This window comes from Hemitrygon akajei, chromosome 15 (genome assembly GCF_048418815.1).
Source record: "Hemitrygon akajei chromosome 15, sHemAka1.3, whole genome shotgun sequence".
NCBI classification, from domain to species: Eukaryota; Metazoa; Chordata; class Chondrichthyes; order Myliobatiformes; family Dasyatidae; genus Hemitrygon; species Hemitrygon akajei.
The window spans coordinates 39,809,241-39,835,443 of record NC_133138.1 but is presented as its reverse complement, the minus strand read 5'-3'; the positions used below and the strand labels follow the sequence as shown (position 1 = coordinate 39,835,443).

The 26,203-nt window shown below is 42.2% G+C and overlaps 1 protein-coding gene across 1 annotated transcript; it reads left to right on the top strand.

Annotated features, from left to right (window-relative positions):
* The first annotated feature begins 11,646 nt into the window (after window positions 1-11,646).
* Window positions 11,647-25,911, top strand: LOC140739557 (uncharacterized). The gene is made up of 2 exons (XM_073067953.1): window positions 11,647-14,167; window positions 23,517-25,911. Exons 1-2 carry the CDS (start codon window positions 11,778-11,780, stop codon window positions 25,909-25,911), a joined length of 4,785 nt encoding a protein of 1,594 aa, XP_072924054.1. The 5' UTR covers window positions 11,647-11,777.
* The last annotated feature ends 292 nt before the right edge of the window (window positions 25,912-26,203 follow it).

The following is a 26,203-nucleotide window of genomic DNA, read 5'->3' as shown; positions in this document are numbered from 1 at the left end:
TTGGGTGAGACTAGAACTAGAATTCATGGATTAAAGTTGAACGGTGAACCGTTTAAGGAAAACATAAGGGGAATCTTCGTCACTCAAAGATTAGTACGAGTATGGAATGAGCTGCTAGTTGAAATGTAGCAGGGTTCGAAAGAGCAATTTGGGTAGGTCCGTAGTTGTGAGGTGTATAGGGGATTATGATCCAGGTGCAAGTAGATGGGAATAGGCAGATTAGAGTTGGGCACGGACTCGATGCGCCGAAGGAACCATTTCTGTGCTGCAGTGTTCTATTATTCTAACATCTGCTCCGAATACTAAAAAAAATGTGCTATTGCTTGTGTAAACTATGTTTGTTTCTAAGAGAGATAAAAGAAAACTGTAACTGTCAAAGACGGGGAAAACATCTTCAAGAAAGTGAAACCCCTTTCTTTGAAAAAGGAGGACATTCCTTCGTTATAGAATGAAATGCCTTATCCTGAGAGCAGATGCGGCAGAGACGGAGCAACTGAGAAAGGAGGATGATGTTTTCATAAGTACCAGGGTGGGAAGCGGTATAGTTCAGGTTGCTGTGAGATTCCGTTGGTTTATAATAGACACCAGCAGATAAGCTGCCTACACAGTTAGACAGTGACATCCAGAAATGTGAGGGACCTGTCGGAAATAGACCAGGTAGATTTGAGGGCAGGGTGGTGGTTGGAGGCAAAGTTGATGAAGTCGTAGAGCTCAGCATGGGTGCAGGGAGCAGCAACAACGCAGTCGTCGATGTAGCGTTGGAAAAGTGGGGGACAGACTCCAGCGTAGGCTTGGAACGTGGACAGTTCAATGTAGCCGACAAACAGGCAGGCATAGATGGGACCCATGCGACTGTCCATGGCTACACCTTTTGTTGGAAGGAAGTGAGAGGAGCCAAAGAGGAAATTATTAAAACAGTGAAGAGTGGTGGAGCAACGGAACTGGTTGGGACTGGTCTCCAGAAAGAAACGGGGAGCTCTGAAGCCTTCCTGCTGGGCGATGGAGGTGCATAGGGACTGGACATTCATAGCGAAAATAACTTGAAATCATTGAAAAGATCCAAAGCGTGTGAAGTATCGCGGATGTAATCAGGAAGGAACGGAACTAGGGGGAATATGGCAGAGTCGATATGTAGAATCGAATTGTATGGGGCAGGAACAAGTTGGAACAATTGGTCTACATGAACAACCGAGTTTGTGGATCTTGGGTAGTAGGAAGTAGAAAGGGGAGGTGTGGGGCGCGGGAACTCTGGGGTTGGTGGCAGTGGATGGGAAACCCCCAGAGCTAGAAAAGTCAGTGATGTTCTGGGAGAGAATAGCTTGGTGCCTGTTAATGGGATCCTGTTTGAGAGGTAAGTAAGAAGAGGTGTCTGAGAGCTCTCGCTGGGCCTGAGCAAGGTAGGGTATTGGGCGGTCTATAGATATAATACTGCCGCTTTTCTGCTTCAGACTTCCACCAACCCATACTGATACAGTAGATGATCCCTTCACAATGCTCTCCCTTTTTTGCAGCTGTGATACTACTCCTGATTGGCAATACAGTATTTCTCCTTTTCTATCCCTCTCTGTCTCTTTCGAAGTATCTAAACCTCGCAACATCAAGCAGGCAATTCTCTGTAAAGGCCACAACATCATAATTCCATGCACTGATTCAATCTGGACGCCTATTCCTATTATTGATAAATCTTTTCGTATTGAAGTAGAGCCATGCCCACTGACTAACCCTTCCTTTCAGTCACTCTGCACATTGCTTACATCCTTACACCATATGGCTCTTCATCTTTTCGAAAACTCTGGCTGCCGCCCTAAAGCGAAACTCATTTAAATCCTCCCCAACATCTCCAGCAAACCTGCCTGCAAAGCCATCCCTCTCAAACTCAGGTGTAACCAGTCCCTCTTGTGCAGGTCATACCGTCCACAGAAGAGATCCCAAAGATCCACAAATCTGAAGTCCTTCTACTTCCACCAATTCTTGAATGACGTATTCAACTGCCAGAACTTCCCGTTCTTCCCCTCACTAGCGCGTGACACACACATCAATCCAGAGATCGCTACATTTAAGCTGTTGCTTTTAAGGTTCTACCTATCCTCTATATTTGTTCTTCAAGACCTTAGCCTATTTCCTATCTATGCCGCTTCACCCTATACACTGTTGTAGACTCCATCAGGTCGAGCCTCTGTGGCTTCGCTTTGTAGGTTATCTCTTCCAACAGTATCCAGGGCAGTATACTTGTTATAACAATATTAATGATTTAGCTTCACACTTCTCTCTTCCGTGTATATTCACCAAATTTTATATTACACCTTTGCTCAACTGTTTCTCAAATTCTCCATTACAGTTGTCAGCCTTGTTAACTTTGGTTACTAGTTGTGATCTTTTCCATTGTCTTTTCGTACGCAGTTCTCCTAATTTGCAGATAGTTTCTATTTATTACCTGTTTTTTGTGGAATCCTCTAGATATAAACGTATTTTCTCCTTACATAATCAGTTAAATACTCGAAGATGTAATCTTTATAGGGCCCATGACCTTGTTGCTGCTTCGGCTCTCTTCTATAGACTCTGCGACTGTACTCCAAGTCCATCCAGACGCAAAAGATGCAAGAAATCAATCTGTGACTTCACCCATCTCTTCTGGTTCCTCGCATAGATGACGAATCTGATCTTTTGTCTATTGCAATCCTGTTGTTTTTAGCATATCCGTAGATTACTTTAGGATTGTTCTTTCAATTGCCTGCTAAGGCAATGTCATGCTTTACTTTAGTCCTCAGATTTAGTTCTTGTGTTATTTTCAATTTCTTGTACTCCATAAGCACCTCTTTTGTTCTTACCTGCCTATAGCTGCTAGGCATCTCCTATTTTTGTTCATCCATGGCCTCAATATCTCTTGGAAAGCAACATTCCCTAAACCTGCTATCTTTACCTTTTTATTTTGGCAAGGAGATACAAGCTTTGTACACCCAATAGTTCACTTCTGAAGTCCTCACATTTACAAATTTACATTTAAGAAACCAAAAGGTGAATACAGGGCTGAAGGTGTATTCGTATGGAGTAAGGTAGATGAACTTGCTGCACAGTTGCAGATTGGCAGATATGATGTTGTAGGCATCACCGAGTCATGGCTGAAAGAAGACTGTAGTAATTGTTAATGTTCAGGGAAACACAATGTATGAAAAGGACAGGCAGGAAGGCAGAGGTGGCGGCGTTGCTCTGCTGTTAGGGTCGGAAGTCCTTGAATCATTGTGAATAGAGCTAACGAACTGCAAAGGTAAAACAACCTGATGGGAGTTGTGTACAGAACACCCCCCCCCACCACAACGAGATTGAAAGATGTGTCCTAAAAATTACAACGAGAGATAGAAAGCCATGCTAAAATGGAAATGTTTCAATAGTGATGGGATACATTAATGTGCAGGTCGATTGGGAAAATGAAACTAGTACTGGATTCTAGAAGGGGGCATTCCAGTGTTTCTCGTGATTGGGCCTCCTAGGGGATCAGCTATTCTGGATTTGGTGTTGTGCAATGAAGTAGCATTGATTAGAGAACTTAAGGTGAAAGATCCCTTTGTGGCAACTGATCATAATATGTTCTAATTCACCCTGAAATCTGAGAAGGAATAGCTAAAGTTAGATGTGTCAGTATCACAATAGAGTAAAGAGAATTACAGAAACATGAGAAGAGCTGGCCAGAATTGATTGGAAAAGAACACTGGTGGAAATGATGACACAGCAGCAATGGCTGGAATTTCTGGAAGCAATTCAGCAGGATATATACATCCCAAAGAGAAAGAAGTAATTGAAAGAAGATACAACAGTGGATAACAAGTGAATTTAAAAATAACATCAAGGCCTAAGAGAGGGCATATTATAGAGCAAAGATTAGTGGGAGGTTAGTAGGATTATAAAATCATACTAAAGAGGATACCGACAGTTTCTTCAGATACATGAAGTGTTAAAGAGAGGTGAGAGTGTATATCAGACTGCTGAAAAACAATGCTGGAGAGGTTGTAATGGGGAACAACGAAATGACAGAAGAACTGAATACGTATTTTACATCAGAATTCACGGTGGAAGACACTAGCAGTATGCTGAAAGTTCCAGGTGTCAGGGTCATAAAGTTTGTGAGGTTACCAAAATGAGAGAGCAGGTCTTGAGAAACTGTAAAGACTGAAGTCACTTGGACCAGGTGCTGCACACCCAAGGGTTCTGGAAGTGATGGTTGAAGAGATGGTAGAGGCATTAGTAATGATCCTTCACGAATCATTAGATTCCAGAATGGTTCCAGAAGACTGAAAAAATTGCATGAGTCACTCAACTCTTCAAAAAGGGAGACAAACAGAAGAAAGAAAATTATAGGCCACTTAATCTTATATCAGTGGTTGGGAAGATGTTGGAATCGATTACTAAGGATGAGGTCTTAGGGTACTTGGACGCACATAGTGGAAAATGCCGTAGTGAGTATGGTTTCCTCTGTAAACAAAGAAGAATCGGTTGATGTGGAATTCTTCCTACAGACTGCTGTGCAAGCCATGTCTTAGAGTATGTTTAAGACAGAGGTTGACAGATTCTTCGTTGGTCAGGACATGAGTGGATTCGGGGACAAAGCAGGAGATTAGTGATTAAGGGAGAATTGGTGCAGCCATGATGAAATGGCGGTGCTGTCTTGATGGGCCAAATGGCCTAACCGATCCTGTAACTTATGGTCTCATGGCCTTATGGTAACAGCAAAACTCCAGATCGCTCAAAACATCCGAAAAGGCACCACAACAATGTAGCTCACAGCTTTCAATCATATGCAGCTCAGTAGCAGAATAATATTTGAAAGAAGAAGTAAAATAAGTAGTTTCGATGGCATTATAGGAAAGTTACTAACATAGTTAGAGCATTAGCTGATTGTAAGAAGGCAGCGAGTGGGAATAAAATGATTCTTGTCTAGTTGGCTGCCAGTGACTCGTGGTGTTCCACAGGGGTCGGTTTTGGGACCACTTATTTTTATGCTGTACATCAGTGATATAGATGATGGAATAGATGGCTTTGTTGCCAAGTCTGCAGATGATACAAAGATTGGTGGAGAGCCAGGTACTGTTGAGGAAAGAGGTAGGATGCAGAAGGACTTAGACAGATTAGGAGAATGGGGAAGAATGAAATACAATGTTGGAAAATGCACGGTCATGCACTTTTTAGTAGAAATACTTGTGTGGACTATTTTCTAAACGGGGAGAAAATGCAAAAATCTGATTGTGAAAAACTGTGTTCTGTGTTTCACGGAGACATGCATCAATATGAACACGTCGCTTTCGGCGATCAGACCCGAAGCCTTCTGCATGCACAGGAAAAAAAAACGAACTGCCAGTTTGGAGAGGAAAAAGGTAGGGATTTGTGTTTCATGATAAAATCTCTGTTTGCTCGGATGTGGTGATTTTGTTGTACACATATTCTTCCAAACTGAACATTTAACTTGAGGCACTCGGAATATTGAATGCTGCAACCCCCTACTCCCCAGAAAGAAACAGTTCGCCCGACGCATTTCTTGATTTCACGCCATGGTAGGGTCTTCAGTCACACTTGTGTGAGGATATCTCTGACCAGGTATTGCGGCAACAGTATATACCCTGCAGCACCAAGAGTCCCAAAACACTAGACCACTGCTGTACTACGGTAACGAATGATTGCTGTTCCTTTCTCGGACCGCATTTCCGGAAAGCAGATAACTTGGCTCTCCTTCTTCTATCTGCATAATGACAGGAGCTAAAGAAACATTCGCTACAGATAAGGAGAACAAAGAAAGCCATGGGAGAGAGAAACATAGACACATAGAAAAACTACAGCTCAATACAGGCCCTTCGGCACACAATGCTGTGCCGGACATGTACCTACTTTAGAAATTACCGAGGGTTACCCACATCCCTCTATTTTCTTTAATCTCCATGTACCTATCCAGAAGTCTCTTAAAAGACCCTATCGTGACCATCTCCACCACCTTCGCCGGCAACCCATTCCTCGCACTCACCACTCTGAGTAAAAAAAATATCCCTGATATCTCCTCCGTACCTACTGCCAAGCACCTTAAGACTGTGCCCTCTCATGATAGCCATTTCAGCCATGGAAATTAGCCTCTGACTATTTACAGGATCAATATTTCTCATCATCTTATACACCTTCATCAGGCCACCTCTCATCCTCCGTCACTACAAGGAGAAAAGGCGAAGTCCACCTAACCCCGACGCTAGGAGAGATCTTCGGTGAATTGGGCGGTGTTCAAGAACTCATCAGAGCATTCGAATGAATACACCACGACGGTCACGAACCATATATATATAACAATATTCGTAGACGAGATTGTCCACAGAAAATAATTCGGAGTCTTTCCCATCCAAAATCCCATGGGGGAGCCATAAAATCCGCAGTGTGCTGAGGGCCGAATCAGTGACATTTAGGTCTGGCGACCAAGAAAGATACCACATGTCCATTTACGTCTCCAGAATGCCTTCTCTGGAGTAAAATTGAACCACTAAAGGATCTTCTAGAACTATGGCTTTTCTAGAATGTCTTTACCTCTTACGAAATGAAATCGAGCTTCGCTTCCAGTTGAGCTCAACGCTTTTTTTTTTGCTCACTTCGGCCTTCAAAACATGGAAGACAGTTCACGAGTACTGCAACTCACGATGACTTTGTGATTTTTGTCATTGAGGCCAACGAGAGAGCGTCCTTTGGGAGGGAGAACCCATGGAAAGCATCCAACCCAAATGGGGTTGCTGGCCGAGTACTAAAGCCCTCTGCGAATCAACTGGCTGGAATGTTCATCGATACGTTGGCGACATAGTAACGTAGCGGTTACCGCAACGCTATTATAGCTCTGCAGTTCGGGTTCAATGCCAGAGCCGTTTATAAGGTGTCTGTATATACTCCCGGTGAACAAGTGGGATTTCCCTGGGTTCTTCGGTTTCCCCTCGCGGTTAGGTGACGTACCCGGTCGGTTAATTGGTCATTGGAATTTGTCCTGTAATTAGATTAAGGTTTGTCGCGCGTTGCTGGGATGGCCTGGCTCGAAGGGCATACTCCTTCGGTAGTATGCCTAAGGAGTATTGGTATTGTTGTATTGGTAAATAAAAATAAAAATAGTTGGTAAAATATCTTTTACCTCTCACTTCGGTAGTCTGAAGTACTCATCTGCTTCAAGGAGGCTTCAGATACATCGGAGTTTAAAAAGAAGGTGGCAACCTGCCTTAATGACGGTTGCGATGAAGTGCTTTAAGAAGTTGGTATTGACAGATATCAACTCCTGCCCGAGAAGGAAATGGCTCCGCTCCAATTTGTTTACCGGCACAACAGGTGCGCAGCAGATGCAATTTCATTTGCTCTTCACTCAACCTTGGGAGACGGGTTCAGCAAACATGCATACATCAGGATGCTTTTTTATCGATTGCAGGTCAGCATTCAATTATATAATCTCCCTCAAACTGATCAATAAGCTCCAAGGCCTTGGCCTCAATACATCCTTTTGAATTTGGATTCGCGATTTCCTCATTTGCTGACCCCAGTCAGTTCTGAGTGGGAACAGCATTTCTCCCATAATCTCGGGGGGGGGGGGGGCGACGTGCTAATACCCCTGCTTTACTCGCTTTATAATTATGCCAGAGAGGATTAGCATAACTTCAATGACATCTTCAGGTTTACTGAGACACCACCGTCGTTGGCGGAATCCAAATGCTTACGAATCAGCATATAGGAGGGAGAATAAAAGTCTATATATCACTCCAGAGGCTCAGCCCTGGCCTCAGCATGTAAGTATAATTACCTAGAAAAAATGGACGTTCTGTTTCCTTAGAAGTTTGCGAAGATTCGGCATGATATCTAAAACATAGACCATAAGACCAGAAGATTAGTAGATCTAGGAGCAGAAGTAGGTCATTCAGCCCATCGAGTCTCTCCGCCATTCAATCATATGCTTATTCCCTGCCTTCTCCCTATACCCTTTAATGAGCTGGCTAATTAAGAATCTATCTATCTCTGCCTTGAATACACCCAATGACTTGGCTTCCACAGCCGCTCTGGCTACAAATTCCACATTGCATTCGCCTTCTTCACAACTGACTCAACCTTGAGGTTAACCTTTAGGGTATCTTGCACAATGACTCCTAAACTCCTTTTCATCCCTACCTTTTGAATTCTCTCCCCATCTAAATAATAGTCTGGCCATTTATTTCTTCCACCTAAGTGCATGACCATACATCTTCCAACATTGTATTTCTTTTGCCACTTCTTTGCCCATTCCCCTAAACTGTCTAAGTATGTCTGCAGACTCTCTGTTTCCTGATCATTCCCCGCTCCTCCACCTATCTTCATATCATCCACAAATTTACCACAGATCGATTATAATGGTAGTCCAAGTCATTGACATACATAGTAAAAACCAATGGTTCACACACCGACACCTGTGGAACTCCACTGGTAACCGGCAGCCAGCCAGAATAAGATCCCTTTATTCCCACTCTCTGTTTTCTAGAAACTTGTAACTTCTCTATAATTCCATGGGCTCTTAAGTGGCTCACGTCCGGCACCTTTTCAAAGGCCAACTGAAATTCCAAGTCCACCACATCGACTGCATCTTCTTCGTCTACCCTGCTTTTAATTTCCTCAAAGAATTGCTGTAGGTTTGTCAGGCTGTATTTTCCTTTCAGGAAACCATGCTAACTTTGGCCTTTCTTGTCATGTGCCTCCAGGTACTCCCTCGTTTCATCCCTAACAATCGATTCCAACAACTTCCCAATCTTTATTTTCATGCTAACAGGTCTATAGTTTCCTTTTTGTTGTCACCCACCTTTCTTAAATAGCGGAGTAACGTTTGCAATTTTCCAGTCACCCGGCACAATGCTAGAATCCATCGATTCTTGAAAGATCATTGTTAATGCCTCCGCAATCTCTCCAACTACTTCCTTCAGAACTCGAAGGTGCATTCCATCAGGTCGAGGAGATTTATCCACCCTGATACCATTAATCTTGCTGAGCACTTTCTCAGTTGTAATTTTCTCTGCACAAACTTCACTTCCCTGATACTCTAGAATGTCCGGTATACTGCAAACGTTTTCCACTGTGCAGACTTATACGCTTTCAATTCGTCTGCCATCTCTGCATCTTTCATTGTAATATCTCCAGAGTCATTTTGTATCGGTCCTCTATCTACCCTCGACTCTTTTTAACCCTTCATATACTGAAAAAAAAAACTTTTGGATTTTCTTTGCTATTAGTCGCAAGCATCATTTCATAATTCATTTTTTTCGGTCCCAATGACTTTCTTAGTTTCCCTCTGCAAGTTTTTAAAAGCTCCCCAATCCTTTATCTTCATACCAGATCTGTTTTCCTTGTACACCCCTCCTTTTGATTTTACTTTGGCTCTGCCTTCTCTTGTCAATCACAGTAGTATCCTTCTTTCCTTTGAAAATTTCTTCTTATTTGAAATATATCTGTCTTGCACTCCCCTCATTTTTCGCAGATACTTCAGCCATTGTTGCTCTGCTGTCCTTCCTTCAAATGTCCCTTTCCAGTCAACTTTGACCAGTTACCCTCTCCTGCCATTGTGATTTCCTTCATTCCACTCAAATACCGACACATTGGATTTTACTCTTTCCCTCTCAAATTTCAATGCGAACTCGATCATTTTCTGATCACTGTTCCCTAAGGATTCCTTAACCTTATGCTCACTTATCACCTTCGGATCATCGCGAAACGCCGAATCAGCAACAAGCTGTTCTAAAAAGCCATCCCTTAAATTCTTTCTCTTGTGGTCTAGTACTGACCGTGTTTTCCCAATCCACATTCATGTTAAAATCCTCAACGCTGAATATGACATTGCCTTTCTGACACGCCTTTCCTATCTCCTGCTGTAATTTGTAATCCATATCCCGGCTGCTCTCTGGTGGTCTGTATACAACTGCCATTCGGGTCTTTTTACCCTTGACATTTCTTAACTCAGCCGAAAGAGACTCTACACCTTTCAATCCTATGTCATCTTTTTCTACTGATTTAATTTTATTTTGACAACATTCAAAAGATGAGTGGTGAAGAACATATGAACTGGTTACATAGCGGCCTGGTATGGAAATTCCAATGCCCTTGAACAGAAAATCCTACAGAAACTATTGGGTACAGGCCAGTCCATCGCGGGCAAAGATCTCTGCAGCAATAAGCACAGATACATGGAGCACTGTCGCAGGAAAGCAGCATCCACTATCAGGGACTCGCACCATCCGGGATATGCTCTCTTCTCGCTGCTAGCACGAGGAACATGGTAGAGGAGCTTGAGGGTCCTTGTTACCGGATTCAGGGAAAGTTATTACCCTCAAACATGAGGCGTTTGAACCAGTGAGAAAACTTCACTGAAATTGACTCGTCCCATCATTGAACTGTCGCCACAACTTATGGACTCCCTTTCATGGCTACGTCCTTTCACTGTCTTTGATTTTTATCGCTTCTATATTTACTTATTTTGTCTTTTGCACATTGGTCGTTTGTCCGACCTGTCGGTGGCGCTCTTTCACTGATTGTATTATATTTCTTGGGTTTACTGACTATCCCCATATGAAAGCAAATGGCCAGGTTGTATCTTGTGGTATTTATTTACTTTGTACTTTGTACTTTGAACTTTGAACGACAGGAAATACCGGAACTGCCCAGCTGATCAGTGGATGGGGATGGAAAGAAAATTGACTGGTTATTGATCGGTAACATTATTCTTGTCAGAACATTTTTCCACTTTGAACAATTGTGTACGTCCAATATTTTCTGCTTCTAATTTACCAAGTTAAAGTAAGTTAAAGTTAAATTTTACTAAGTTAAAGTAAATTTGAATAGGTATATGGACAGGAAAGGAATGGAGGGCTATGGGCTGAGTGCAGATCGGTAGGACTAGGTGAGGGCAAGCGTTCGGCACGGTCTAGAAGGGCCGAGATGCCCTGTTTCCGTGCTGTAATTTTTATATCGTTACATAACTAGTTTTGTGGAAATTTCGTTTTCATTTAAATAGAACATCCTTCTACCAGCGAGTATATCTGTGGATGACTGAAATCATCCATTAACTCCCCCCCCCCATGATCATTTCATAATTTTTCCACGACTTTTAGTCTAGATTTCCTATACTAGAGAGTGGATTCCATGCGGTCTTTAACTTCTTATTCACTGCCCGTTTACTTTTGTCCTGTTTGACATCACGAGATTTACTACAGAAGATAAACATTTTCATGATATAAGTTTAGGGTTCATTACAGGTGGAAGAGACGGAAGCAGTCCCTGAGCCAATCTTTCAATATCAGCCTGCATGCAAGTAGCTATTTTAATATATGCTGTTGACTTTTGTAGGAACAGTTTTATAGCTTTGGTGTAAACATTGGAACAAAACAGAAATTGCGGAATAAACCACAAGCTTCTTGTGTCATTGCGGCAGAAATTATAGTTGTACACCCGTAAACTGCCATTCCTGGCGCCGTCCAGCTTTAAGAATTTCTGGCGTTATTATTGACAAGAACACTTTGTGACGCTGTACACCAATCAGAATCTCAAGTGCAGCTAGAGATCCGTTGCTCCACCCCCACCGTGAACGAAAGCAGAATTACACGGAAAAGACCCGGTATTTTACTTTAGTCTGAGCGACCATTTATCGAAACAGACTGGACCAGTCCGACATTTCGGCAAGACAAGGTTTAGTTAGATATTTCAGTCAGCAGCCTCTCGCAACGTAACAGAAGTAATTTCGTGCTCCTGGAAAGGGAGGCGTCCTCACAGCAATGGCGAATGTACAGGGTAAGAAAGCCTTGCAGTCCCTGAGATTGCCTTTTATTGTTATTATTTGTGCATTAAATGTGGTTTTCGGACAGATTCGCTATTCGATTCCCGAAGAAATGGAGCGGGGATCAATCATTGGTAACGTTGCTGAAGATTTAGGATTAAAGACTGGAACATTGCACGCTCGTAGAGGACGGCTTGCCTCCGGTCGCATTGAACCATATGCGGAATTAAATTTGGAGAGTGGGGTTTTATTTGTCAATGAGAGAATGGACAGAGAACAAATTTGTGGATCGATATCTATCTGCACTCTTTCTTTCCAAATTGTGATTGAAAATTCCCCGGAAATGTACCGCGGTGAATTGGAGATTGTTGATATAAATGATAATTCGCCCATTTTCCCGCAAAGCACCGTTGCCTTGAAGATTGTTGAAAATATTGCACCCGGCTCTCGTTTTCCGCTGGAGAGCGCTCTCGATCCGGACGTGGGGACAAATGCAGTCACTACGTACCTGATCAGCCCTAACGAACACTTCAGTCTGAAAGTGGAGAACGCAGAAGAAGGCATTAAAATTGCAGAGCTATTGTTGGAGAAATCCCTGGACCGCGAGAGGCAGGCATCTTTTCAGCTGGTGTTGACGGCCGTTGACGGAGGAATCCCTCGGAAATCTGGGACAACTCAGGTTGTAATTACTGTGCTGGACAGCAACGATAACGCGCCGATTTTCGATCGGAAGATATACAAAGCCAGCCTGCCAGAAAACACGTCTAAGGGATCCCCAGTGGTTACCGTGCACGCTTCGGATGCAGATGAAGGCTTAAACGCAGAGGTAACTTATTCTTTCAGCAATCGTGCCTCAAAGAAAGTGCAGGAATTGTTCCGTTTGGAACCCCGGACGGGAGAAATTAGAGTGTTAGGAGATCTGGACTTCGAAGAGGCAAACAGTTATACAGTGGATGTTCAGGCTGTGGACAGTGGTTCACCAGCCATTGCAGGGCATTCTAAAGTCCTAATCAGGATAACTGATGTCAATGATAACGACCCGGAAATAGAAGTAGACCTGGTGACTACAAAGGTCGCAGAGACTGCTGTGCGCGGAACAGTAGTCGCAGTGATTAATGTGCATGATCGAGATTCTGGGGTGAACGGAGAAGTTCACTGCAAGATTGCACCACATATTCCGTTTAAGTTGCAGGCATCATCGGGCGATCATTATAAACTAATTACCAGTGACTCGTTAGATCGGGAAAATACAGCACTCTATAATATTGCTATTTTCGCCTGGGATTCGGGATCTCCTCCTCGATCGACGAACAAAACTATCCAGATATGGGTTTCTGATGTCAATGACAACGCCCCGAGGTTCGCCCAGTCTTCTTATACAGTTTATGTGATGGAGAACAACGCTCCTGGTGCATTTATTTTCGCAGCAGCTGCTGTCGATCCTGATTTGGACCAGAACTCTTATGTTTCTTACTCCTTTGTAGAGAGCCTTATCCAGGACTTACCAGTATCCAGATATCTCAACATTAATTCTGTGAATGGTACCATTTATGCGCTGCGCTCTTTTGATTATGAGAATATCAAAACGTTCCAGGTCTACGTTCAAGCCCGGGACGCTGGAGTACCCCCACTCAGCAGCACCGCTACGATGAATGTGATCATCTTGGATCAAAATGACAACGCTCCAGTAATTGTTTCACCTTCAGCAGAGAGTGGATCAGCAGCTGTGGAGTTCGTGACGCATTCAGTGGGTCAGGGGTACTTGGTCACCAAGATAATGGCAACTGACGCAGATTCTGGTCAGAACGCGCGGCTGTCCTATCAGGTGCAGAGATCCACTAATTCTAATTTATTCAATATTGGGCAAAGCTCGGGCGAAATTAGAACAGCTCGTAATATTTTGGAGTCTGATGCCACTACACAAACTCTAGTAATTGTGGTGAAGGATAATGGACAGCCAAGCCTTTCCAGCACGATTACAATTCTCCTTACAGTTACGGACAACATCACTGAAAGAAGCATTGAAAACAGTAATTTTGTAGCGAAGCCCGAAGATTTCTCTGACCTGAATCTTTACTTAATTGTCACTTTCGGCTGCACTTCCGCTCTCTTTCTTGTCACCATCATTCTCCTGATTGGCATCAAGTGTAACATGAACAGAAACGTCAGCCAAGACTGCAATTCACCCAGTTGTTGCTACAGACTTGAAAATTCTAACGACAACTTTCACCTAAGACCTCAAGTGAAGGAGTCCTTAAATGACAGTAGAGCAAACTCGTTGGTTTACGTACCGGAAAACCGTCATTATTCTGTTTGTTTGTCTCCAGAGTCAGCGAAAACCGATTTCCTGTTTCTGAAGCCGTGTAACCCGCCAATATCTCATGCCTAATGTCATTCTATAAATATCGGATAACAATGCCACTTCGAACTCTCTTTAAATCCAAGAAGCTGGACCAATGGGAATAAATATTTAAAAAGAACCCGAAACAAATTCCATTGTTTGTGTGGCGGAGAAATCGTATTTTAATATAAATATTGATTGCAAAATGCAATATTCTAGGACAAAGTTTCGCAATATTTAATCAAGACATCGCAAACTGGCATATTTTAACTGTTATTGAAATTCGACGATGAGTTTCTGACTCACACTCCCAAGACTTTTGTTTTTATGTCAGCTGCACCAAGCATGGTGGTTCCATGTAAGTCGTTAATTTTAATGTGAATTAATGTGATTATAAATCCTTAACATTCAAATAAAGCGTTTTGTTTGAAGCGAATAACCAAAACTAATACTCCATATTTACTCAAGAGCCGAACCATGACAGGACAGCGTTGCAGATTTGTTGGGCGGAATGGCCGAATTATGCTCCTAGGTCTTACATGTTATAGTTTATACCTATCATTCCTGGGTCGATAATGGGAATAGCAATGGGACAAGCGAGAACCACACGAGCCACATCAAATTATAAGCTACGAAAATGGTTAGGATGATATATTAAGCCGACAATAGTGAGAAAAATAGCGGGAGCATTATGAAGAAATGTAGCTGAAGTTAGACGCCGAGTTATCTACCATATGGAGATAAATATCCAAATAGCAGAGGGAGAATGTGGCTGATTAGGTGAAATAAATGATGTAAGCATCGAAGGTGAAAATATAGCAGGGGTATTAAATAAATGCTTGGATTTTGTTTTTTACTGTCAGGATTCAAAACTTCAACCACAGCCATATGTCCGAATTGATTCACCACCCACTAGTTATAGAAATCTCACTTCATTTATGCTCGATAGGGACGACCCTCAGTTTTGAGCCTGAGTCTCTTTATCCTTGATTTCCCCACTACAAGAATCAACTCTATCTAGTCCTTTTAATATTCTATATTGAGTAATCAGATAGAGTACAAGAGAATCATTATTACAATTGACAGACGGGGAGACTGAGATAAAGTTTGTTAATAGAAGAACTCTTGCCTGGAGAAGATTCAAATCTAACCAAAATAATAAGGGCAAAGTAGAGAGAACTAAAGATCGCTAAAACAGCGAGTTACAGAATAGTGCAGCAGGGAAAATCCGAAATGAAGGAAAATGCTGGGTTTGCTGTGAAGGGGAGAAATGGCGTTCTGGCTTCGCTGTGGACGATACGAAAATAGGTGGACGAGCGGCTAGTGTTGTGAACCATGGAGTCTGCAGAAGAACTAGACATATGACGAGGAAGTGTAAAGAAGTGGCAGGTGGAATATAGTGCAGTGAAGAGTATGATCTAGTACTTTGTTAGAATGATTAAATGCATAGACTATTTTACAAACGTGTCGAGCATTTAGAAATCAGACATGCAAAGGGACTTGGGAGTCCTCGTACAGGATTTCTAAAAGGACAACTTGCAGGTTAAGTCGTTGGCAAAGAAAAAAAATGTAATATTAGCATTCATTTCCCGAGTCTAGGATATAACAGCAAAAATGTAATGCTGAGGCTTTATGAATTATTTTTCATCGAGCAGTTGGTGTATGGTGAGCGGATTTGCTTTCGAAAATTCCTTTACTGCAGCTTGTAAACAAAATACACAATTATGCAGTGATCCATGGATATTTTCTCTTTCAATCATCAGCTGAGGATAAAATAACTTCTCTGGCACCAAACTTGCCGTGTAACAGTAATGTTCTTTGTGAATGTCATTCGAAATTTCACAGCTGCTATTGTCCATGTTGACCTTGTCACTCCAAATATAAACTTTGGAATAGAATCTAAAGATTGATAGAAATTCTCAGACATCAGAAACAACGCGGGAAGTAGTAACATTATATTCGCAATTATATTGGGCTCGTTATCTAAGAAAAAAAGCTTTGCTGGCCAAAGGGTCCAGGGGGAGAATAGGACCAGAAGGCACAGCCTCCGAATAGAAGGAGGCCCTTTTTAAAATAGATGAGGAAATACTCAGGTCGACAATACCTACAGACTTGGATCTCTATATAGTATGCTAAAGAACAAAAGCAAAGTGTAGTATTCGCCATTATTCCAGTTGTTCTGAAGTACTGAAGAAGACAAACGTAACATTTCGTCGATATTTGAGGGATGCTAGTCTTTGCAATTATAAATTATTCCAACAACCTTGAATGGTTGGTCTTTACTTTTAGGATACTACTGTATACAGTTTCTTGCTGTGTTTTCTCCAGACGCTTTAAAATACTCAGTAAAAGTAACAATTTTTGTTTTGTTTCTCCGAAATAAATATTTATCCAACCGTTAACACCCTTCTCTTTTCCCTGCAAACACCAATCTCTTGGTTGACATCGAGCGCGAATAACATTCTAAATATACTGTACCAAACTGGAAGCATTGGATATACGAATTTACAATGCAAATAAAAGTCCTAAACAGGAGAATAAATTGTGCGCAAATATTGTTTGAATAAAAGTGAACAATGATTTCCATTGCCCGTTAGCAGCATTAGATTACCGTACTAGTCACGCCCGTGCACCTTTCTCCGAAAAACCTTATTTAAACACCTTATGTAAAACACGAAATTAATTTTAAATTTGATGATATCCATAGTGTCAGGTTTTTGAAATCTCAACTAGCGTAACTGAAAATTTATAATTAAATACTCAAGAATATTTACTTTGAATGATAATGAAGTTACATTTCCTTCAAAAGTAATAATTCGTAAAATAATAAAAAAAGATATCCAGCTGTATACAGAACACATTTTGGTACTACACTTTTGCGGTACACAAAATTAGAACTGCATTCCCACATTCGATTTCTCTATTAACCAGTCTCGGCAAAAACTAGGACTACTTCAATTCTGGCATGGTCTATTGCAAGACAGTGTCTGCGTCATATCCTGTCACTCTCATGATCCAAATCTTGGGCAATGCTTAGCCTGTCCAGCTTGACAACAACACCAAATTCAAAATTTAATTTTCTTCCTCAGTCCCTTCGTTTTGTCCACCTTTTCTGGACAATTCTGTTTTTCCTCTGGGTAGAGAATGCCATATTCATGGGGTAAAAACCTCATGTTTAAACAGGCCTTTTCATTATATTCTGGATCGAAAGATTCCAGTTTAACCGGTACGGATAATGTTACAGGGAAAGCTGCAGGCCGAGCTATCCAAGAGCCAGCACATCGTGCAACCATGACCACTAGTGTGATCATTACAAAATTAGCCCATATGGATGAGGGGTTTCCCAACTTAAATAAAACTTTTCGCTACAACTACTCCTTCCCAATAACTGACATGTCCTGTTTTATTTGCACCTGCGCTTTCGCCTGTTTGAGAAGCTACATACAATCTAGGCATTATGATTTGTTAATTTACAGCCAGTCATATACCAGCCTTTAATGGAATTTCCCTTAAAGAATACCAAACCGATTGACCTTTGTGTAGCTTGTACTTATGTTGATTATTTATTCCCTCCTGTATCCATTCCTTCTTTTTTCTCCTACCAATAATAGCTTTTGATATAGCTTGCTAATTTGCCGACGCATTCTTGCTTCTCGTTGAACGGCGTTGGCTTTATGCCAAGGAATCCCCATGTACGTCCAACCACTGACTACGTTAGTCCGCGTAGCATGTTCATAAGCTAAGCCCAAGTAAGTAGTATAGGTTTCCCCCAGTATAATAAACCCCAGTTGTCCACAAGAAAAAAGTAATTTCTTCATAATTTAGTATCCCGTCTTCCCTTCTTCATGAAGACAAATTGCACTTGGTTCCCTATATCCAGCCAGCATTTCCTTAGAATTTCACAGCAGTCCTTGTCACCAGAATCACCTGATTTCACCACCTTTCTACCTAGAAGAAAGGTGGACTTTCGTAAGCATCTTTACAGTCTCCAGGTTTAATGGGATGAATGTTTTTCTTCCCCCCTCCCCCCGCTTTAGGGAAGGCAGCAACTACATGTACTCGGTTTGCTCTTAATGCTTTCCCTAAAAACTTCTATGGTTTACTTACCGGTTCTGAGTAAGGACGTTTGCGCACTAATCAAAGGAGGCAGAGACTCCGGCGGTATAGGCCTTTCCATTACTACTTCGAACGGAGTCAATTTAGCTGTCCGTCTGACCTGTTTTCTTAGAAAGTATAATGAGCCATTTCAATCCAGTTTCCTGACATACCTGAGACAATATATATTTTAATACTCCATTCATTCTTTCTGCTAGGCCCGAGGACTGCGAGTGTTACTGAAGGTGGTATTCCAACAGAAATTCTAACGCCGGACCCAATTCGTTAACTAATTTACCTGCATGGTACCCCAAATCTGGGAATAATTTCCTGCATGAATATCTTAACTGTAGGTAGGGTGTTATCTTTTCTAGTGGGAAACTCCTCCCCCATTTGGAGAACATATCTACTATACCGATACTTATAACCCTCAATGGCAGGTATCTATCTGCAAATTAGCAAATGGTGCCGACGCAGGTGGAAAATGATCAAATTTAGCAGGTGACTTTACCCCACGTTGTCACTAGCAAATCTCACAGCTTCGCACAACCTCTCCCGCAATTATTGTTAGTCTGGATGCAAAACGTTATTGATGTATAATATCTCGATTCCTGTGACACACAAGAAGATTATACAGATGTCTCCACACCCACCCAGAGTCCTGAAAACTCTGTTTTTCCTTTTATACTCCCTTATCCTTTTGTAGAGTCCTGTCTTTGTCGGAAATGCAGATTTGGGGTAAGAGTTACAAGAGTACTAACATAACTTTACCTGCATTAGCGGCTTCTTTAGGAGATGTGTCCGCTGCAGCATTTCCCTTACCAATGGGCTCTGAGCCATTATTGTGAGCTTCGTACTTAATGACAGCAGTTTGTTTGGGCAGTTGCAATGCTTATAACATTTTTATGAGATACATATTTTGAATGGGTTTTCCCGCAGAAGTAATGAACCCCCGAAGTTTCCAAAGTGATCCAAAATCATGTCCCACCCCAAGGCCTGCCTAGAGTCCTTATAGATATTTACCGTGTGTCCCTCGTGTTGGAGCAAATAGCTCCGCTGCCTGAGCTGAAGTTCCTTGGGGTTCGATTTGTACCTCTAAAGTTTCAAAGGCAGTCACTATCGCATCGCTTTCTAATAGGGTGTGATGGCTCGGCTTGCACGAAGATCCCTCGGTAAAGGGCATTGATTCTCGGTTATCAAGGGGCATAGCGGATAGGTTTTAATACAGTCATGGGGATGTGATGACCCGGTCACTGGAAACAGGGTGGTCGGGCTGAATGCCGGTGTTCTATTAAAAGTCAAATTTGACCTTTTAATTACACCGTGCGGCGTGCGGTAGTGAAATGTTGCGCAGCTGCTGAGCTAAAGAGCAACGTTGCAGCAGAGGGGTCAGTAGCATACAAACAAGCTGTAGTATTAACGGCGCAGACTTCTCGCCAACTGCCGCTGTCGTTACCAACGTCCTTAAACATCCTGGCATTCCTCTAAGCACTCGATGCAATAGGGTGGAAAAATACGCCACTGGTCTTCGTAAGCTACCTTGGGTTAATACTGCGCTTGCGAAACGCTCATTTTCATTCACATACAGCTGGAACGGCTTGCTGTAATAGGGCAATCCTCAGTCCATAGTATTGTATCAGATGCATCCTGCGTTACTGCGACTCGTAAGACAGCATCTCAGATGCGATATTCAGGTCCTCAATGTCGACAGTAATTTATCATTGCCAGGAATGGTATCATCTCTCTTTTATTAGAAGGTCTGGGAGACTGAGCAGTGAGAGTCACACTCTCCGGCCCCAATCGGCAGGTCCCTTTGCGCAATATATACCCCAAATATGTCACTGTAGGCCGGCAGAGTTGGAAGTTTGACAAGGAGGTTGTACGTCCTCTGGCAGCAAAATGATTCAACAACGGCACACATTCTTCTGTAAAATCAGTCAGCGTCTGAGAGGCCAGCAATAAATCGCCTGCATATTGCAAAAAATGCTGCCGCCAGGCAGTAGTAAATTTACTAAATCATCACGAATAGCGGCTGCGTGGAAATCTGGATTTACTGTGTAATACATGTCCACATGTATTGCTGTCCATTATGTGTGAAGGCAAAAGATATTGACTGTCCTCATGCAATGGTACAGAAAAAAAGACTAAGAAGAGTACAAATCAATCTTCTTATACCAGTATCACATTCGTGTCCGGTACCTTCGGTGAAATATGCTGGTCTTTCTGATTTATAGCCGGCAGTTCCTGGATAAACAACTTCTCACTCGGCCTCCCTGGTTTGGGATTGGATAATATCAATGTATTGCAAGAGCTTTGAATTCATGGCAGAACCTGTTTTCGAATAACGTCTCTATGACAAGTTTAAAACTCTTGATGGCTTCTGGACATAGGAGATACTGTTTAATGGAACAGCCTATGAATCTGGGGAACAGCCTATGATCCCAAATCAATAAGCACAAAAGGTGGTTTCACTTCCAGTAAGGCATGGGACAGTGAATGTTGGCCCCCCAGGAAGAGCTCCTCCTGTTTCCTTTTGAACTGAATCTCAGCTGCTATTCCCTCAGGGCCAAAATACCCCTACCCTATAAGAATATTAGCCCCTTCTTACTTTCATGTTAATATGCTTGGTACTATAATCGTCATCGGGATCTGGATTCCTGAAGGCCACAGCACAATTTAGTGCAGATACTAGTTTACAACTTCCGATCACATCATTCAGTAATTCTCCCACTTTAAGTCGTCTTCTATTTGCTGCCACAACCAATCTCCCCAGGCTTTTCCCCCACTGAACTGTAGAGAACTGCATTATAGTGCGGAGCTGGGGTAATCTATACTCAGGGGGTTTCAAGATATGATCCTTCGGAGGTGCAAATAATTACACATTTAGTGTTTAGAGTGCGTGGCGTCCAAGCAAATTTAGAGATGCGTTCTGTGCTATAACAAGTGTTTCATCAGTGGAAAAAGTCCCTGCTTGTTTTTAACCCATTCGGACAGGGATTCTATCATAGGAACACTGGTTATCTCTGATCGGCGACAATTTACGAGTGTTTTTTTTTTTCTTCAGGGATATCCCCGAACTAGATTCTTGGCCAGCTGCTAGTTTACTTGCAGCTTTTATGTATCAAGACATTCCCTACTATTAGTGAGGAGCCTGGAAGAGAGTCTGAGCCCCTCCTCGGCTGTTGCTGTTGTTGCTGTTGCTGTTGGCGGTCATACCCTCACAGCCATTTCTATTTTTTCCATATCACCTGCAAGCTCCAGATAAGGAGGAGGTAGTGCTATTGGAAGATATAGTCCGGGTCTGAGACGGTCGGAGCCGAGGGTCCTGATGCGAGTACCTCGGCATTCAGCGTAATTTGGTTTAACATTCAAAGGTTGGTGCCAATTAGCCACCTCTTCCCATTTGTTAAAACATAACATCATATCTTCTAAATTCCAATTAGGATCTCCACCCCCAGCTTTTGTTTCATTTCGGCAATGCTAAATCTTTTTAGAACAATGGATCCACCATAAAGCCAATCCCCATAACTCCACACAGAAGACAATGTTTGCAGCCCTGCTATCTCTCGTTTCCAATCAGATCTTGCTATCGGGGGACCCCGGGAAACCAGCAGGTCATTTCAGAATTATTTGGTCTTCAGACTTTTGACCTGCTTGCGTGTATTCTTATTCATTGGCAGCCTTGCCAGAGTATCAGATTGAAGAGATGGTTCTCCTCGGGTCTTTTTCCTTGATTCTTGCATTGAAACGTACCGTTATTATTACCCATTTTCCTCCTCCAGCCACAGTTGAGACAATTTTAACAACTATGCAAGATCTAATATTCTTTAATGTTTACAATCGCTTCTCCCCAGTGGTTGACAAATCATCTACCATACGCCAAGGTCTCCTTAAATTTAGTCTAAATTTACTCTCCTGATGTTCTCAGGCTCCCTTCTACCAATTCCACTCTTGTTCCTTTACTCGAACTCATTGGTCATCGGTCGGTAGATGACAGTTCCGGCATCCGCGTCTGGTCTGGATCCCGCTTCGTCGAACGAGTCTCCAGGATGGGCTCACCCCAGTCGAATCTGGATCTCTAGCTTTCAAGTAAATCTCACGGATAGATTCGTTCGGAATCTTGTATCATAAGGATTTTATCCTCTTCGCCAAATTACGGTCGAAGAATCTACTCTGTTTTACCGTATTTTAATGTTGGAGAATTTCTCCAGGTTATCAAACAGAAATAAAGACACAGACCTCGGTATACAGTTAATTCTTTAATGCGTGATTACGGGGAGCTGTTATCTTACGATTCCCACAACATCAGGCTACATCTTAATTTTTTATAGTAAATTATAGTAAATAACTAACAGCTGAACATACTTAGTCACCGATTGCAAGAAACACTCGTTAGGTGTCAGCCAATACACAAATGTTCCCACGTGGTATGTAAAGTTAGAACCGCATGTCAACGTTCAGTTCCTCTATCAGTCAAACAGTCTCAGACAAAGGTTAGTCATTATTGACATCATCTATTGCTAGCTATTGTCAGCAAGCACAAGCAAGACGACGTCTGTTTCTTATCCTGACACCCTCATGATCCAAATCTATTGCAATACTTAGCTAATAAAGCTTGACAACAAAATTGAATATACAATTTAATTTTCTTCGAGATGTAACCATGGATTGAAACTGCTCCAGTACAATGGCCCTTCAATTGTAAAAGCTCACCCGCAATGTTTCTTCGAACAGTTCATATCATAGAACAAATGCACAAATCTAACTGTCACGGTCGGATACGAGGGAAACCAAACAATTCATCTAATTGTATCATAAAAGGGGTCAAAAAACCTATCTGCTCTCTGTTGTATACTGAGTGAACTTTCATGTCGTGTTAAATTTATGACAAAAATGCCATCAATGGGTTTTGTTATAGTTTACCATGATAAACGTTGAAAATGAAATGAATTGAGCAATTGTATCAACAACTACATTTTATGGTGTGCACCATTAATTATAGCAGAACGGTACAGCTTTAAGAGCAGCAGTTGTAATTGACGAAAAGAACTGGTTGTGTCGCTGTCTACCAATAAAAAACTCAATTTCACAGTTGGATCCATCGCGCCTCCCTCGCCCTGAATAAAAGGACAGAGTCAATGAAGAAACAACCATTGCGTGCGTTTACATTACAGTGTTAAGCTGAGGCGTAAAAATCTGTCTGTTTAGATTCCGTATTTATCTGCCTGCGTTTACGTCTTGTAGTAAGGACTTGTTTGGAATGAATTGAGCAGAGGCCTGGATTTGTAAATTAATTGACAGCGGAACAATGGCGTCCAAATCCATATTAAGCATCACTGTAATTGCACACAGTATTATCGTGTGTGTCCCGGATCAAATTCCAGGGCAATTTCGTTATTCTATTCCCGAGGAAATGGTCGAAGGGACAATTGTTGGGAATATCGCTCAAGATTTGGGATGGAATGTACCGATTTTGTCAGCTCGTAAATTTCGTCTCAGCTCTAATGACGGAGATCGGTACATGAAGGTTAGTTTGGATAATGGGCTTTTATCTATTTGTGAAAGAATCGACAGGGAACGTATTTGTGGGCAAGTAGATTTGTGTACTATACCTTTGGAAATAATGCTGGAAAATCCACTAGAGATGTATCGCGGCGAAGTGGAGATTCTTGACGTAAATGACAATTCTCCTACATTTCGGGACACACATATTGCCTTACAAATGTCTGAAGCCATTCCACCGGGGGTACGTTTTCGACTTAAGAGCGCAGAAGATGCTGATACTGGAATGAATACTATCGCTAATTATACAATCAGTTCGAGTGAGTACTTCAGTCTGAAAACACGGAGAACCGAGGAGGATATTATAATTGCTGAGTTGCTGTTAGAGAAACCTTTGGATCGAGAGCTACAATCATCCTTTCAACTGGTGCTTACTGCTGTGGATGGTGGGAGTCCTCAGAGAACCGGAACAGCTCAGATTCTCATTACAGTACTGGACATTAATGACAATCCACCTGTATTCGAGCATGATGTTTACAGGGGCACTATTACAGAGAACGCACCACAAGATACCGTTGTGTTAACAGTTAAAGCACACGATTTGGACGAAGGGCTGAATGCAGAGCTAACATATTCTTTCAGTGATGTTATTACATTGCGAAGAATGCGTGATTTGTTTTCCTTGGACCCAAAAACTGGAGAGATTCGAGTCAAAGGGCTGCTAGATTTTGAAAAATCAAACAGCTATTCACTCGATATTCAAGCTGTTGATCACGGGTCACCTGCGCTGACGGGGCACTCGAAAGTGCTGATCAAGGTAACTGACGTGAATGATAACGCACCCGAGATAAAAGTGACGTCAGACACAAACCAAATCTCGGAAAACGCTACGCCCGGGAATGTAATCACCTTCGTTGATATTATCGATCGTGATTCTGGAAAGAACGGTCAAGTGCGCTGCGAAATAGCACAGAACGTCCCTTTTATGCTACAAAGATCGTCCAATCATTATAAATTAATTACAAGTGGAACGTTGGACCGTGAAACTATGTCTGATTATAAAATACTTATTTCAGCCTGGGATTTGGGGTCACCGTCTCTGTCAGCAAATGTAACCATCCATATCGTAGTTACAGATATAAATGATAATGCCCCAAGCTTTGCTGAATTGCCCTACAACTTTTACGTGACTGAAAATAACTCTCCTGGCGCTTCTATCTTCGCAGTAACGGCTTCTGATCCTGATCTGGAGCAGAATTCCTATGTTTCTTATTCCATTCTGGGCAATTATATTCAAAACTTGCCAGTGTCCACGTACCTGAACGTTAACTCTATAAATGGCACCATTTACGCTCTGCGCTCTTTTGACTATGAGGAACTGAAAAGTTTTCAGATCCATGTTCAAGCCCGTGACGCTGGAGTGCCACCGTTGAGCAGCATCGCTACTGTGAATGTCATCATCCTGGATCAAAATGACAACGCGCCAGTGATTGTTTCACCTTCAGAGCATGTTGGATCATCAGCCGTGGAAACCCTGCCCCAGTCAGCGGCTCAGGGGTACTTGGTCACCAAGATACTGGCCACTGATGCAGATTCTGGTCAGAACGGGCGACTCTTTTATCAAATGGTGAACGCTACTGATCCCAGTTTGTTTATTATCGATCAAACGTCTGGTGAAATCAGAACAACGCGTAAAATCTTGGAGTCGGATCGCAACACACAAACGTTGGTAATCTTGGTTAAAGACAACGGGCAGCCAAGCCTATCTAGCACAGTTACACTTCACATCACAATCCTGCAGAATAGCACCGAAACTCCCACTAAAAGAAGTAATTTAGTGAGAAATTCAGAATCTTTATCCGATCTACATCTTTATTTATTAGTAATTTTCAGTTGCACTTCCATTGTCTTTCTTCTGATTATCATTGTGCTTTTCGGGATCAAGTGTAAACAGGACAGAGATAACCCCAAACAGTACACTTCCCCCAGTTATTATTACAAACGTGGAGATATTCAGGACACTTTTAATCGAAGATCTGCAATGGCGGAAACTTTACGCTATCCTGGTACGGACCAGGTAGTCCACGTGCCAGGACTGCCTCAGTACTCGGTCTGCCTGTCTCCAGAATCAGCGAAAAGCGATTTCCTTTTCTTGAAGCCTTGCGGCCCTGCCATCTCTCAAGCCCAATGCTAAATTATATAGAACTACAACATTAACGTATGCTTATTTTATGCGTGCTTATTTTTGTTTATATTCTGAGATGTAAGATGCTGGGGTAAAGTCGTTCAGAAAGTATTCCTTTTCAGCAACTGTTTTTGTAATTTTCTGTTGACGAAGAGAGTAGTTGATATAATGGCCAAAGATAAAATTTACATCAACCGGAATCCACCCGTCTGAGCTTGGCATCTGTTACCTCTGGAGAATCTTAAAGTAGCTCACTTACGTATTTCTGCATCCAACAACTCCGTATTTTTAATCCGGTCGA